Genomic DNA, 16426 nt, shown 5'->3' on the forward strand with positions numbered 1-16426 from the left:
AAAGTCTGACTTGTATCCTGATTCATTTTCCACTTCCTACCTTAATACTTAAAAGATGATGAAAAAATTAATTAAAATAAATAAAATTAACAATTTAAAATTGATTTAATTTTTAATAAGATTAACATACTTAGCAGTTGCTTTCTTTCAGTCCTGGAAGTCAAAATGTCTTGAATTTGAACTTATGCAATGTTTGAAGGGCTGAACCTCATTAGGTGGATGCAGTTCAGTACTTCGTTTGATAGCCTATTGTACCAAACACATTAGAACCATACCAAGAACGCAAACGACGTAAGAAAGACGGAAATCCAGCTTCAGTTCAAATTGACTCTAGCTTCATGCCTAATACGATTAAATCCGGCAAATCAGACCAGATTCAAGTCGAGTTGGAGTCAAATTTTCAGTCATTTCTGCATAGAGTGCTTTTCTGGATAGCTTATAGTGGGATTTGAATATTGTCTAGGGCGGTCATCTGCTGTATTTTTGTCGGAACGCTGCTGTAGTTTTCTATCTTGCTGCTGTGTCCCAACAAAGCCTTAAATGTCCCGATATTTTGCAAAAATCGTCTTAACACCCTAATCTTGTCTCAAGCTTGACAGATTGAAAGGACACGAGGACGTCATTCAACCTGATGTATCCTCCGATTTACCTAGTTCCGATTCTGGTGCTCAATATTCCTATCCTTATGATTATACCTAGAAATGGTGATCTTGACTTCAATATTGCACTCAACGAATTAAAAATTGACGAATTGAGCTTCTTGTAACTAGAACTGCTGACCTGGTGTATATTGAGATATGTAGACACTTTGGAAAAGACATCATTGGCATCATCATGGACATACACAATCTATATTGACTTTAGGATGGTCCAACAGATCATCAATTCCAGTTCCGATTTGTTCTTACCAAAAATACAAAAATAAAGCCATAAATTATTCCAAAATTAGCCCAAATTGCTGCTTTATAAATTAGAAATGTCACCAAATTATCTAATTTGACAAACATCTCCATCCAGTATCTCATTTGACATGCATCATAGTCAAATTCTGTAGCTTAATCTTATCTTAATGATAAAAAAATAACAAACTTTTTTCCTAGATTTTTGCTCACAAATATTGAATTAAAAAATAACGTAAATTTATTTAAGGCTTTTTTATCTCAAGTGTGCAAAAAGTACAAAAAAAAAATAAAAAGAAAGTCACTCAGGTGACATTTTATTAAGAAGTGATAAAATGGTGAGCAAATATGATATTTTGTGGTTGATATAAGCGCTTTTTGGGGTGCTGAGATTGATCATTGACTGGGTTGTGGGCTTGCAGGCTTTGGGTATGAATCCTGGAAAGGCTATAGTGTGAAATTGCTGATAATCCGACTTTTGAGTGACTTGACTCTAGCCTGGGTTCGGATTTCATCGAATCTGGCATGGAAGCAAGAGTCACACTGGTCTGGAGCTGATATTTGATCATTTCTATGCGATGTGCTTTCCTAAATTCATGTCAAAAGACTGCACGACCTCACCTCAAATATGAATCGATTTACATGAATTGTTTGGGATTAATGGAACTAAGAATGATCATTTGCCATCAATATACAATTCAGAACAGCAGCGAAAAAGTGAAAATGGTCTAATTAGTTAAGGATGTCCAAGAAAACATGAGAATGTGTCTTTTTTGTTAGATTAACAAGGACAGACTGATTCAAAAGATCGAGAGGAAGATCGAAGGTGTCCTGGATTGGATGTGTTGATAAGAATGCTACAGTTCTGAATATCGCAAAATTGGCAGAAGTTCTCGAAAGATAGAGCTGTCTACAGACGTGACAAAGGCCCTCGTGCACCTCAGCCAAGTAATGCTTTCGTACGCCTCAGCCAAGGAAGTAATTAAGTACACAGGCTCTTTCCAGATTGATATTTTACACAGTATTGTCCAGAACTCGAATTTTAAAGTTGGAGGCGAGACAACTTTTGTCGACTTTTCCATACAAAGTCAGAGTAGATTTTGAGCTCTAGTTTAAGTGTCGAGTCTAGTGTCAAACTAAAATTCACTAAAAGACTTCACAATAAGACAATGTGCAAGACATTATCAATTATAATTTTGCACAGTGTGCCGAATTACTTAGCAAACAATTTATTTTTGCTTTAAAATGGAAGTTTGCAAAATTATTCCGCATTCAGTAGATTGTCACCTTCTAAAAGGTGCTTGAGGACAGCATCAAATTGTGGAATAAAACTCGAAATATGTCTGGAAAATTGATATTATTTCTGCTATTCATTGGAACATGCTCTGGTATCGAAGTGGATATAACCTGTGAATATGCAGTGACAGAAGGAGATATATTCATTGCTGGAACTCATTATTCATGCAATATAACAGATCAGACTTACTTAGTCGATTCAACAGTCGGAACTGTCTCTGGTGATCATTTAAGTGGCAAATCAGAAATAGATGTGGATATCCTTTCGATTACTGGAGAAAATGTCTATGAAATTCCGGATCTGAGTGGAATATTCAGTGACATAAAGTACCTAAGTGTTGTTGGTGCCTCATTGGTTGGTCTACAAAATGAGCATCTAGTTCCTTACAAGCAGACACTTGTGTATTTAGTCATAAAGACATCAAAGTTGGAAATCATCCCAAGTAATTTATTTGCTGACCTAGCACTGCTTAAAGTTGTGGACCTGCGCAGTAATCAGATATATTATGTCCATCCTGATGCATTTATAGGCAGAACATTCACGTACATAATATTTGCGAATAATAAGTGTAAAAATTCAGGCAATGATGTCGGTGCGTATGGATTTGATGGAACAACACTGGATGCATACCTCGAAAAGATCAGGACATCAATCTGCGGAACTTTAAGTTCCGATGACTTAATATCAAAATATCTTGTGACTAAATCTACACTTGATTCCGATACATATTCAACGATGGAGTTACTGATAAATTCAGCTGGTAAAATACAAAGCTTAGAAGAGGAATTGACCACAGTCAGCACATCCCTTGACAATGTTACTGCTTTATTAAGCAACAAAACATCCGAAATTACAGCCTTAAATTCACAAATATCCGATTTAACCACAGATAATGCTGAAATTACGTCAAAACTTGCCAATGCATCCAGAGTCATATCCACACTTGAATCAGACATATTAAGCCTTAACATCACCAATGAAGCATGTCAACAGCTAGTCGGCAGTTCCAATTCAATGATTGCAAGCCTAACAGCATCAATCCTTGACTTAAACTCAACCTACGAGCAGCTTAAGACCAGCTACGAAAATTCCAATACCACAATTACATCCCTCGAATTGGCAGTTACATCCCTAAATGCCAGCAGCCTACAGTGCAAGACAGACTTCAAGATCCTCAATCAGACCTACACAAACCTCACAGTTTATGCAAATGAACTGGAATTGGAAGTAACGGAATTAAGTTTAGCAGCTGAAAAGTGCTTGGTAGTTAATGGAACTTGTAGATTCACGGATGGAACTAATGGATATACATGCATAGCACATGATGTGACTGTAAACAGCACAAATGACACAAATGTTGATTGGTGGGGCATCCACGATTCAGCATCAAGGAACGATGATGATGTGACTGTATTGGTCATAAGAGAATTGGATGTGCTGTACATGCCGGGTAATATCGGAAGTACATTCATTAACATTAAGGCCATAACTGTGGAGAAATGTGGACTTACAAAATTGTCAGTTGGTGACTTTGCAGGCTTGGATTCAGTCATAGCTTTAGAGATTGTACTTAATAACATAACAGCCATTGAGGCTGGTGCTTTTGATGACTTGACGGCACTTGAGACACTAAATTTGTCAGATAATCAGATTAAAGCCTTGCCATTGAAGATTTTTGTGGAATTGCCGTACTTGATAAGTTTGAGTCTTGATAACAATGACTTGACAGCCGTTAAGAGTGACTTCATATTGACATCAAATTCCATTGAGTATTTTAGTGCCACTAATAATAGTTTGGCTAAAATTGAGAGCTCATTTGTATGGAAATTAAGGAATGCTGATTTTATAAGCTTTGCTGGTAATGGATGTAATTATAAATTTAATGTAACTAGTGGCAGTTTCCTTAGCTTTTATAGCTCTATATTGTCAAAATGTTAAGGGATGTTTGATAATCTTAGGTATTAAGGGACTGTTCATAAGTTACGTAACACTAGGCACACTAGTCGTTGCACTAGGCACATTAGGCACACTGGTCGTTGCCCTAGGCACATTAGGCACACTAGTCGTTGCCCTAGGCACATTAAGGCACACTAGGCGTTGCACCAGGCACATTAGGCACACTGGTCGTTGCACCAGGCACATTAGGCACACTAGGCGTTGCACTAGGCACATTAAGGCACACTAGTCGTTGCCCTAGGCACATTAAGGCACACTAGGCGTTGCACTAGGCACATTAGGCACACTAGGCGTTGCACCAGGCACATTAGGCACACTAGTCGTTGCTCCAGGCTTACTGGACGTTGATTTAGACACATTAGGCGCAGTAGACGTTGCACTAGGCTTGTCCACAAGCCAAATGTTCATTATCATGGTCTAGATAATTTTGTAGAATTATGCCTTAACCCCCTTGAACCCCAATCCCAAAGCGTTACATAATTTATGAACATCCCACATATCCAACCATTCCTAAACCTGTAAAACAGCCTTAAAATCCCCAAAAAATCAATAAAAAATACACCAAAAAAATTATACAAAAATTTTCTACATTTATTCCTCAAAATTTCATTGCATTTTCACTACAATACCCGCTGATCCTTCCTCTTTCACCATAACATCGTCCATATTCTCAATTATCAAGTCCTCACCCTCGACCGCCTCAATAACATTGTGTACCTCAATCATGTGCTCCTTTTTCTTCCATTGCTTTTGGAATTTTTTACCACAAAATTGACAAATTAGCTTTGACTCATCAAATGGCCTTTTCTCACGATTATGGACGTACTTGACATGTGCTATTACGTTGTAGCTGTAAAGGAATCTCTTGCCGCATAGCTCACAGCTGTAGTTACGTTCACCGGTGTGTGACTTCATGTGTCGGTCAAGCTTTGGTTTTGTGTGTGTACGGAAGCCACAAATTGAACAGACGACATCCTTTTCTGATTTATGGACAAACATGTGCTTGCTGAGGGTTGTGTCACGGGAGTAGCTTTTGCCTGGAAGTTAAGGGAATGAGAATTAATGGTTTTTTAGGGTTTTGGGAGGGATTTGGTGGGATTGGAAGGTAAGTATTGATAAATTTGATGAGATTAGCTGTGACAGCTGTTAAGTCATCATCTGTTGAGCATTTTGGGATGATTTGGAAATTTTGTAGCTTTTTTAAAGCCACTTATTCCTAATAGTAGCATTTTGTATCAAAATTATGAACCAAAATGTGGATTTTGAAACAGAATTGGACAATAGCCAACTCACCCTACCCCAGGCGTTAAGTAGCTTCATATTTTAAGTGTTACATGCCAGAATATGCCCCTGAATATAGCCCAGCATCAACCCCAGGATTGTACTTAGTCATGGCGCAACTAGAAAGCAGTCGCAGATCCTAACATTGAAAGAGAATGCTTTCAAGGGCTTGCTATACTTGAATATCCTATTTAGCATGCTGTATTCTCGATATTATGCTCTTTTACTGCTAGTTAGAGCCTGTTTAAGCTCCAATCTAAGTTCCTATGAGTTCCTATTGATCCACTGTGAATCGTAGGACGTTAATAAAGCGATTGAACAGGTCTCTGTTCCGGGCCATGACGGCTACTTCTGCTAACTTCTTTTGTTGTTGTTCAGCCTCCTTCTCTACTGTTGTACGTCAAGTAATTAAGGCATGTCATGGCCATCAATCAATCTGCATCCCCATCATATTTGCTAAGTATAACTACAATTCTGGGGTTGATGCTGGGCTCATTTTGAGACACTTTATGTTGTGTGGCACTTAAAATATGAAGCTACGTAAGATTTAACAGGAAATGATCACTTACCACAGATAGTACAGATGTAGTCTTTCCTTTTCAGATGAATCGCGTCCATGTGTTTCCGAAGTTGAGTCTTTTGAATGTATCGCATTTCGCACAAGTCACTGAATATGAATAAGGGTTGATTATTATGGTATATTGGGTATTAGGGTTGAGGAACTGATCAAATTGATGAAAATTTGAAGGAAATTGTTGGAAAATCATCAAAATTTAATTGAAAATTACTTAAATCAGATTGATCAGTTCTACATCCTTAAATAGTTCTAAGACTGCTTACCATTGATGATAAATCCTTTCTTTATGAATCTTTTTATGTGAATAAAGACAGCTCAGGGTTTTAAACCTGAAAATGAATTTTTGTAATTATAATTATGGTGCTGGATTAGGTCTAACATGCTTGAAGTCAAGTCAGCCTGACCAGCAACATCCGACACTAGTCAGAATTCTTGGCTTGACTTGCAACTTGACTAGCATCCTGAATTCTGACTTGGTGCTGGGTCAGGCTACAAATTTTAGCTTGGTGGTTAGTCACGCTAGGTCGACATGACTCAGACATGGTAAAGTACCGGACTTAGTTTACAACACTAAATTTACACCAGCTTAGCTAGTCAAATTTGGTATCGAGTTATAATCCGTAGTCTGACTTGAATCCGACATCGAGTCAGAATCCGCAGATTCAGGCTGCAAGTCAGGCTACGGATTCTGACTTGAAACGGATTCAGGCTGCGAGTTAGGCTAAAGATTCTAGCTCCGTACTGGAACTAGCGCGTCAATTCGGCTTAATTCTGGCATGGAACACTGGCGGATTCGACACCATGCCAAGTCTCATCAGCCTGAATCAAGGATTTAGTCAGAATCGGACATTAAATCAGAGTCATGCCTGGCTAGTCTGGCTAGTCAAATCTGACATCGAGTCAGAATCTGTGGCCTGACTCGCAACTTGACCGTGAGTCAAGTGAGTGTTTCCGCGAATTCTGAATTCAGATCGCGAGTCGGGTCTCTGATTTTAGTTAGGTGCTGGAGTTGGCAGCCCAAGTTGACATGACTCAGGCATGGTACGGTGCAGGATTTAAACTAAATTCGGCATAATGCCAAAGTCTTAAGGGCCTGATCCTCAGAGTAAATCTGAATCCGACACTAAATCAGAGTCACACAAGCTTGGTGCCAGATTTCGGATCATTTGACTGACTGGCACTAATCAGACATCCACCTAAAATTACCCAAAAATACTCACATTGCACCACATTCATTACAGCATATATTCCTATCGATATTATGTGTCTCCTTATGAATTTTAAGCTTATATCTATCCTTAAATACTTTACGACAAACTTCACATTGATAAAATTTAAAGCCATCAACCTCAACCGTAATCAGCCCTTCATCAAGGTTCCGTTTCTTTTTTGGTCCGCGCTTCTTTTTAGTCTCATCAATCTCGTCACTTCCCGTCTGTGCCTTAACATCATTGACTATATATTCACCATCTGACAGCACATCCTCATTATTGACATAAACTTCGTCAACTTCCACTTCCTCGTCCACAACTTTTATGTCCGATTTTGTGTCATGCGAATTTGTTTGTGTCGTGTTGAATAAAGTCAGTAAGTCATGTTGGATACGCTCGACAATTGCTTGATGCTCGTCAATTTCATTAAATTTTATGAAACAATTTTGACAAATTCCAGCCGATTCAATTAAGTCACTTGGCAGTTTAATGCTCATACATGACTCTAAAAAAATAAGAAGACAAAATTTAAGTCAATTCCGCAAAATTGTCAATTTCCTGTACTTACCAAATAGAGTGTAAATTGGTCTCTCGGAGAATCCTGTGCAGACGTTGAGGTCATTCTTGAATGGACCCATGTACTCGCCGCAAATGAGGCACGTCTCGATTATTCGTGCATCCATCTTTTGTGGATTAAAATTTGGGATTGGAATTACTTTTGCAAAAAATTATTTCTTTTTTTGTTGTTTTTTTAATGTTTACAGTTTTGAGTCTGGGGTGTGTTTAGTGATATTTTTTGGAAGTTTCTCAAAGTTTTTTGGGATTTGAATTTTTGGTGGCCGTTAAAATTTTTGGTGATTTTTTGGGTAATTCATGATATTCTGCGACTGACTATCATTTGTCAGTAGACAATCAGCTTTGACCGAGGCTTGTACCGAGGCCGGCACTCATCGGCGGCCGATGTCCCCGGCGGCAGGTGCTAACCGACGGTAGCAATACCAATAATCGAGTGAACAACTTGAAGTAATGTCTAAACCTACAGAAGATTGATGATGGATACTCAAATACCACAAGTAAGTAGGCATTACTCTGGAATCATTACGGTTTCAATCCGAAACCAGCACCAAGTCAGAGTAGGAGAGAACTTAGAATAGAATTTGCAATTTTGTTTCAATTTTAGACAGCTTTTTTTATTAATTATTCAATATTTTCTTACATTTTAATCTAAATTATTCATTAAAATTTAATAATTAATTTTGATTTTTCTTTCTAAAATCCTACAACATTTTCTTGCAGTTAGTCAATGAATATTATGTCCATATGGTACCCTAACAGGTGCTAAGCATGTCATGGCATATGTCGATGACTATCCGGATTGATCTCCAAGCAGTCGTTGAGTATGCACTGAAGAGCAGAGTAAGCTAAAATTGTGTTCAACTAGTATAGTCCCTAACAGACAAAGAGCATGTTTTAATGACACTGAACGACCATTAGAATAACCAGCATCGGTCTCTTTACCTGTTAGGAATTTAAAGGACACAATCTCTCGCCTGCTATAGGACCAATCTACCTCCATGACCTCCATGAATATTTTTCATATTTTAGTCTATAAAAGGATATCCTACAAGGATTGGAAGCCTATATATGGCTCGAAATCTGATTAAATCTCAAGTCGCACGTTACCGGACAGATTAATACCTCATATTTCGGGTAGCTGCCCTACAATTCGACTAAAAGTAGTACGATTTACAACCTTAGGATAGCCATAGAATCCGGTATTAGAACTTTATGGATCAATCCCTAAAAATGCTCAAAAAGATCTCAAAGATCGTCATTAAGACCAGCCATCAACACCATCCACATGAACCCATATTCATCACTACCTTACACCATATTACACATTCCCCCTCCTTAATCCCCTTCCTGATTAACCACCCACACTGGCATTGCCTCTTGCTCAACAACATTATGCACTTCCGCTAAATGTTCCTTAACTTTTTTAACTTTAAGGAATTTTTTATTGCAAAATTTACACGTTAACTTTGCCTCATCAATTTTAGGTCTAATTCCTTTATGGACATAATTGACATGTGCAATAACATTGTAACTGTAAACGAATCTCTTGCCGCACAGCTCACATGCATAGTTCCGTTCACCGGTGTGTGACTTCATGTGTCTTGACATTTTTGACTTTGTGTGAGTTCTGAAGCCTAAAATTGACAGAATTAGAGTCAGTAGCTGCATATAAGTCCACAATACTCACCACAAACTGTACAAACGACATCCTTTTCAGCCTTATGACTAAGCATGTGCACCTGTAATGTTGATTCACGGGAATAACACTTGCCACAAATTGCACAGATGTGATCCTTACGTTTTAAATGAATTGCATCGATGTGCTTGCGGAGTTGGATCTTTTGAAGATATCTCATGCCGCACATGTCACTGGAAGTGAATGGATGTTGATTATTATTGTGGATTTTAGGGGGATTGGGGGGATTTTCGGGGAATTTGAGGATTTGAAGGTGATTTTGAGCAGTAATTAAAGTAGGACGACTTGCTGGTATAATGATGGTCTAGTGGTGGAGGTGCTGCACTGTGCTACCATGTCCTACAATGTACTATATCAGTGGTGTGCCTGTATTGAACCATTTGAGCATCTATACCGTACCATGACACCACTAGACCGTTTGGTATAGATGAACCAATTTGACATACCAGGTGTCCCATTATACCGTACAATTGGTATACCTACAACGTCGCTACCCCGTCCTAGACCGTACCAATAGCATAGAGGTCATCATTAAGTCCAAACCCAACCCTAAACCCACTCAAATCCACTCAAACCCCTTCAAACCCCCTCAAATTCCCTTCAAATTCCCTCAAATCCCTTCAAACCCCCTCAAATTCCCTCAAATTCCCTTCAAATTCCCTCAAATCCACTTAAACTCCCTCAAACCCCCTCAAACCCCATCAAATTCCCTCAAACCCCTTCAAACTGCCTCAAATTCCCTCAAATCCCCTCAATACCCCCTCAAAAACCCACAAATACTCACCACTGATGATACTTCCTCTCCTTATGGATCTTCCGATGTGTATATAGACATGCTAATGTTTTAAACATTGATCCACAAACTTCACACTTGACATTCCTCTCGGACGTATGAATTTCACGATGATTTTTGATCCTTCTTTGAAGAACTTTATGGCATACATCACATTTGTACCATTTTTCACCCTCAATATCCATAACTGTATATCCTTTCGCAAAATCATCATCATCCTTCTTGACGGGCTTTGATCGCTTCCGTTTTGTGACTATAAAGTCGTCGTCATCATGCCGCTTCCGGTGTCGCTTCTGTTCTGGATAATATTCAGGCTCGCTGTCAAAAAAGTGAAAATTTTCATGGACATCAACGGCTGCAATGTCGTAATTTTCAATCTTTATGTCATGCTTGATGTCGAGTGATGTGGACAGTGTGTTGTTGTAGATTACTAGGATGTCATTTTGGATCTTTTCGACAATTGTTTGGTGCTCGTCGAGTTCGTTGAATTTTATGAAGCAATTTTGACAAATTTTGCGGTCTTTGACGGTTGATTCTGGGAGGGTTATGCTGATGAATGATTCTGAATGGGATAGAAATTGGATAGAAATTGATAGAATTAATGATAAAATTGATTAAAATTAGGAAATGACTAGGATAGGGCTGGGATTTTGGGATTAAATGGTGATTTTAGTATTTAACACAGTTTTTGAATGTTCCCTTAGGGCAGTGTTGTCTAAAATGAGTGTTCTGACTCACTTTTGTACCGCAAATTACCATGACATGCATGCCGTTTTGGCTGTGGCTTGCAATCAAGGTGTGCCTTGACACAATAAAGTTTGGACAACAAGAGATTTAATCTTAATTAAAGATATTGGTGTCGTTTGGGGTAATTGCAGAGTTAAATCAAGGATGCATAGCTGATGATGACTATTTGAGCTATCGGTGCCTCCCCCATGTCCATCTCAAGGGTCGTGGGTTGTTAAAGGTCAACCTCTATCTCCTTTTTGGAATTTTTTGATTTTCTCGGATTTTTTTTTTGTTGTGATTTTTGGGATCTATACAAAAATATTTCAAGCCACTCACTCTCCCTTCATCCCCTCATTTAGGGGTATATCATGGCTAGGCAGGGTTGGAGGTGAACATTAACCTATCCACATTTCTAACGTTTCATTCATTTTTGATGAAAATTTTTTTTCGTTTTTCTAGAGTTTTTAATAGATTTTGGGATTCATACAAAACGATAACACGCTCAACGTTGCTACTCTTATTGACCCTCTCCCCCATTCTTAAGCCTCTGTGTCTCTGATTTTCCAGCTCAGGCTGTCTTTCAATGTACTGATCAAAAATAAGGATAATAAGAAGTTTTGTGATGCATATCAATGTCCTTAATACCGAAATTGATATTCAACATTCACTACCCACCACCCACCACTCCCCTTCACTCCTACCTTAAGTAAATGACCCCATAATCCACGAATTTCTCGCTAAATCATCATAAAATAATAATGAAAAATTCCAAAAAATTCTAATAAAATATCCGAAAATTCCATTAATTTTCACAACTTCTACAATATTATCAATGATCCTTCCAATTACCCCAAAACCCCTCAATTACCCCACCATCAAATAACCCTTACCAACTCCCAATATCAACCCCATCCTAGCCAAACCCCACACATCCTTAATCAAGTCAATTCCTCAGTTAAAAAACACCAAAAAAAGAAGAAGTCTCACCAAATAATTGCAAAATTGGCCTCCTGGAGAATGCAGACTCCATTGTCAAATGATTCCTAAATTGTCCCATATATTCATTGCATATCAGGCACAAATCACCAAAATTTTCACTTCCTTCATTCATTTTTTCAGGCAGTCATTTGTCCAAAAATTGTCAAAATTTTTTTAATTTTTTTCTACTTTTTCTGTGTTTACAATCGACAGCTATTTTACGTTCAGTGTGGATAGACACTGGGGTGCGTTCAGGAATTTTGTTTGACTTTCATTAAGCCTGACTGCACCCTGTTTATTCTTATTTGAGACTTGATTTTGATGAAAAACATAAAAAAATATTAGAAAAAAATGAGTAAAACTGAGGAGAATTTAAAGGATTTGTGTCTTGTTTGTGGTGAATTTATGGATGGATATAAGCAGAATGTTGAAAATTCTGTCAATTTCTCAAAGAGATCTATATTGGAAATTTTGGGTAAGTTGGATGTTGTTTTGGATAGAATTTTTGTGAAAATTGTTGGATTTTGTGAGAAAATTGATGGATTTTGGTGTAATTTTGAGGATGTTCTGTGAGATTGTGTGTGCTAGAGTGAATAGCATTGTCAGGAAGTGCCAAAAAATGATTAATTCAAGAATTGGAACTTAATTTCATACAAAGTATCGAAGTTATTGTTAAATTGCATCAAAACATTGGGAATAAATCCATAGAAAATATCAAACTGTAACGTTTATTCTGATTACATGCTTAATTACTTATACTTACTCATGGGCGCACCAGGGGACATTGCCGCGCATAGGAAATGTCTAAAGACAGCTCTATCCTTCGGAATCTTCTGTCAGTTCAAGATATTAAGGACTCCAGTGTTCTTTTCAACACATTCAATCCAGTAACTCGAATTTTGTATGAATAAGTCGGCTTAAGTCAAGATTTAGGTCCTATATTAGTCCAGATCATGTTACTTTAGTTCCAGTCATTCAGAATATTACAGTACATTCAAGTTATCAGCCTTCTTAGTGAACATACAGCTATTATCACTCTAACTACATCATTCATGATCCGTTCTAAGTTAGAAAACTCAAAAATCCAGTACGACCGGCATGACTCTGACTTAGTCTCAGACTTGGTTTCTATCCATCATCATTACGTAGGGAATGCCTTAAGACAGCACTATCCTTCAAAACCTTCTACCAGTTCGGGATGATATGGGTTCTAGCTTGGTTGACGATCTAATTCCTATTAAACATCCAAAGTTGACAAGAACACCTTAGAACTTGTCATCAATTAGTCAATATCTTATAGTTTTCCACGAGTCGAAGTGCTTCAGTTATCTTCCTTACTTCCAATGCCACAACATCATCAGTTCCCAATTTTCAAAACACCAAAAAGGTTCACAATCAACTCACCTTAGTGGTCGAGTCTAGATTTGGGTACGGTGGTTTGGCCAATCCTAACTTGATCTTCAGTCATTACCTTTGGGTACCGCGAAGCGAGTAGACTAGAATGAAGCTGACTTAGTTATTTTGCAGGCCGTACAGATCATCTGTGATCCATGGCCTATCAGTTTGTGTCTTAAGCTGGATCTATCGCTAGCTTTCTGCCAATTGCTATAAATCTTCCAATTTGCATCATCAACTAATCATCCCCATGCCTACCTCTCTTTATTTCCAGAATCCTTCATATCACTAAATCCCATCGACAAGTCATCCGACCAAACCAGCATATGTCAAAATTGTTTCATAAAATTCAATGAACTCGACGAGCATCAAACAATTGCCGATAAAATTCGACTTGACCTATCATATCTCTACGACACATCACATCCAATACATTCAACACAAGCAACAGAAATACTAAAAGTTAAGATCGAGCCAGTGGATATACCGTCAGCAGATGATGACAATTATGACAGTGATAATTACAAGGATGATGATTATGATGAGTCGGATGACAGTGACAGTACAAAGCATGAAGAGACAAAAGTAAGTCCAGTCAGACCTAAAAGGACAACAGCTGTAAATAAGGCACAGTCATCGCCAACAAAATCATGCAAAAAATCATCAAAATTGTCATATAAATTTAAGGATGAAAATATTAAGGAACATAATCTCAATGGACAAATTGTATTTCAATGTACGATATGTAATAAGACAGCACAAAAGAAGGGACAAATTAGACAGCATATAAGGATACATACAAGTAAAAGGGAAATTTGTTGTCCGGAATGTGGTAAAATGTTTAAGACACCAAGTTGTTTGTATTCTCATAAGAAGATTCATCTCAAGAATAATAGAATGATATGGTGAGTAGGTCCAGGGGATGTTGGGGGGTTCAAACCCCTTGCCCCACTTTTTTGGACATGATTCTTTCATTTTTTAAAGATTTTTCAAGACAAAAATCACCCAAAAAATCGCTAAATTTCCTCAAACTCTCACTTCCTGCCGCTCTATCCTACCTCGCCCTATTCTACTCCATCCAACCCCTCATCCCTTCTTCTACCCCATCCTACCCTTTCTACCCCGTCCTTCCTCATCCTTGCTCGTCTTCCTCCCTTTCTACACCCTCCTTCCCACTTCTATTCTGCCCCTAACCCTTCCTACTCCATCTTATACTGTCTAAGCACTTCTACCCCTTCCTACCTCCTTTTACCCCTTTCTACCTCCTTTCTTATCCCTTCTATCTCCTCTATTCTAAAAATTTGTCTAAATTTTCCTAATTTTTAACATTAAATAATGAAATATTTTGAAATATTTTGCAGTGATATGTGTGGAAAGACATTCGATAAGAAGTATTATTTACTTGAGCATATGAATGCCATTCATCTGAATAGACGAGAATATATCTGTACTATATGTGGTAAGTAGATCAGTTAGTCAAAACTGAAGTTTCGCTTCAAAGCAACGAATCATAATTTAAATCAGACTTCTAAGCAATAAGTCAGACTTTGAAGCAATGACTTAAAATTGAAGTCAACCTTTGAAGCAATGACTCAAAATTGAAGTCAGACTTTGAAGCAATGACTCAAAATTGAAGTCAAACTTTGAAGCAATGACTCAAAATTGAAGTCAGACTTTGAAGCAATGACTTAAAATTGAAGTCAGACTTTGAAGCAATGACTCAAAATTGAAGAAGTTGTTTTGCGTTAACCGCATTTTTAGGTAAAAAACCGCTGTTATGCTGTTAACGGTTAACTGCTGTCAGAAACTTTACTCAAAAGTAAAGTCAAAATTTAAAGTTTCAACTCAATTTTTCAAACTTCAAAGCAATGACTCAAAATTGAAGTGAGACTTTAAAGCCACGACTAAAAATTGAAGTCAAACTTTGAAGTGATGACTTAAAATTGGAGTCAAATTTTGAAGCAACGACTCATAATTTAGATTTTAAATCAGAGACTCATAATTAAAGTTGGTCTTTAATGCAAAGACTCAAAATTGAAGTCACGCTTCCTAACAACGACTCAAAATTGAAGTCACGCTTCAAAGCAACGACTCAAAATTGAAATAACGCCTCAATAACCAAAAATTTCTCAATTCCAATCAACAGGACTGACATTTGCACGAAAACGATCCCTTCTGAAGCACGCATGGGTGCACAGCGGTGACACGGAGAAGAAAATAGTCTGTTCAGTTTGTGGATTCAAATCACACACAAAACAAGGAATGATAAGGCACAGTAAGACACACACTGGAGGTAAAGCTCACCTGAAAAATTCAATAAATATTCAGATTTTCTAACAAAATTTTTGTCTTTAAATCCACAGAGAGGAACTACGCATGTGAGATCTGTGACAAGAGATTCGCATGTAAATACAATGTTAAGGCACACGTAAATGCTGTACATAAAGGTATACGACCAAAAGTGGACGAAGCAAAATTAAGATGCAATTTATGTGGACGTAAATTCCCGAGACAGAAGCAATTAAAGAGACATTTGGCTGAGGAGCATAACATGCTGCAATTTCAAAATCCAAATAATGGAATTATGGTTTAAGGATGCTGATGGACTTCCTTTTTGTATCTATGATATTTCGATTCCGTTTTGGCGCCAAAATTCCTTTATATTAATTAAAGAAGGAAAAATTGTAAATTTGATGTAAAATTATTAAAAAAAAATAAAAAGAACAACAAAATATTGATAAAGAAATAATAATGAAGGATGTCAATTTTTAGGGGGGTATTGTTGGTTACGAGGGGTCGAACCCTAGTCCCTACACCCTTTTTGGACAAAAAATTCAACAAAATACTTGAAATTCATACCAAAAAATTCAAAATTCAAGTTAATATTTTAAAAAATGACTTAAAAATGAAGTCACGACTCAAAATTGAGATCAAACTTTAAAGCAATGACTCAAAATTGAAGCTACGATTCAAAATTGAAATCAGTTTTCAATGCAACGACTCAAAATTGAAGCCACGACTCAAAATTTAAGTCAAAT

General features: G+C 37.5%; 3 protein-coding genes across 3 annotated transcripts; 2 read left to right on the forward strand and 1 right to left on the reverse strand.

Annotated features, from left to right (window-relative positions):
* The first annotated feature begins 2179 nt into the window (after nt 1-2179).
* Nucleotides 2180-4734, forward strand: LOC139090427 (protein artichoke-like). The gene is made up of 2 exons (XM_070640194.1): nt 2180-4271; nt 4425-4734. Exon 1 carries the CDS (start codon nt 2239-2241, stop codon nt 4132-4134), a length of 1896 nt encoding a protein of 631 aa, XP_070496295.1. The 5' UTR covers nt 2180-2238; the 3' UTR covers nt 4135-4271; nt 4425-4734.
* Nucleotides 4723-12224, reverse strand: LOC139089844 (zinc finger protein 595-like). The gene is made up of 9 exons (XM_070639479.1): nt 12003-12224; nt 10278-10848; nt 9485-9666; nt 9139-9431; nt 7790-7946; nt 7231-7726; nt 6274-6339; nt 6003-6100; nt 4723-5189 (listed from the first exon to the last, which is right to left on the reverse strand). Exons 1-9 carry the CDS (start codon nt 12124-12126, stop codon nt 4759-4761), a joined length of 2418 nt encoding a protein of 805 aa, XP_070495580.1. The 5' UTR covers nt 12127-12224; the 3' UTR covers nt 4723-4758.
* A 33-nt stretch (nt 12225-12257) lies between these two features.
* Nucleotides 12258-16073, forward strand: LOC139090625 (zinc finger protein 1 homolog). Its single transcript, XM_070640414.1, has 5 exons — nt 12258-12468; nt 13663-14293; nt 14750-14847; nt 15535-15681; nt 15752-16073. The coding sequence occupies exons 1-5, from the start codon at nt 12345-12347 to the stop codon at nt 15979-15981; spliced, it is 1230 nt and encodes a 409-aa protein (XP_070496515.1). The 5' UTR covers nt 12258-12344; the 3' UTR covers nt 15982-16073.
* Nucleotides 16074-16426: the final 353 nt, after the last annotated feature.

This window comes from Chironomus tepperi, unplaced genomic scaffold, assembly GCF_022539635.2.
Source record: "Chironomus tepperi strain 1889 unplaced genomic scaffold, CSIRO-AGI_Ctep_v1 contig_13, whole genome shotgun sequence".
NCBI classification, from domain to species: domain Eukaryota; kingdom Metazoa; phylum Arthropoda; class Insecta; order Diptera; family Chironomidae; genus Chironomus; species Chironomus tepperi.

What these genes read in the sequence shown, in the direction of transcription:
- LOC139090427 (XM_070640194.1), top strand. Translation starts at nt 2,239, where the DNA reads ATGTCTGGAAAATTGATATTATTTCTGCTATTCATTGGAACATGCTCT.
- LOC139089844 (XM_070639479.1), bottom strand. Translation starts at nt 12,126, where the DNA reads ATGAATGAAGGAAGTGAAAATTTTGGTGATTTGTGCCTGATATGCAAT. An exon ending in GCCAATTTTGCAATTATTTG is followed by an intron (nt 10,849 to 12,002) that starts GTGAGACTTCTT and finishes TATCCCATTCAG; the next exon opens with AATCATTCATCAGCATAACC. An exon ending in TGTCGTTTGTACAGTTTGTG is followed by an intron (nt 9,432 to 9,484) that starts GTGAGTATTGTG and finishes TGTCAATTTTAG; the next exon opens with GCTTCAGAACTCACACAAAG.
- LOC139090625 (XM_070640414.1), top strand. Translation starts at nt 12,345, where the DNA reads ATGAGTAAAACTGAGGAGAATTTAAAGGATTTGTGTCTTGTTTGTGGT. An exon ending in ATATATCTGTACTATATGTG is followed by an intron (nt 14,848 to 15,534) that starts GTAAGTAGATCA and finishes TCCAATCAACAG; the next exon opens with GACTGACATTTGCACGAAAA. An exon ending in CAGTAAGACACACACTGGAG is followed by an intron (nt 15,682 to 15,751) that starts GTAAAGCTCACC and finishes TTAAATCCACAG; the next exon opens with AGAGGAACTACGCATGTGAG.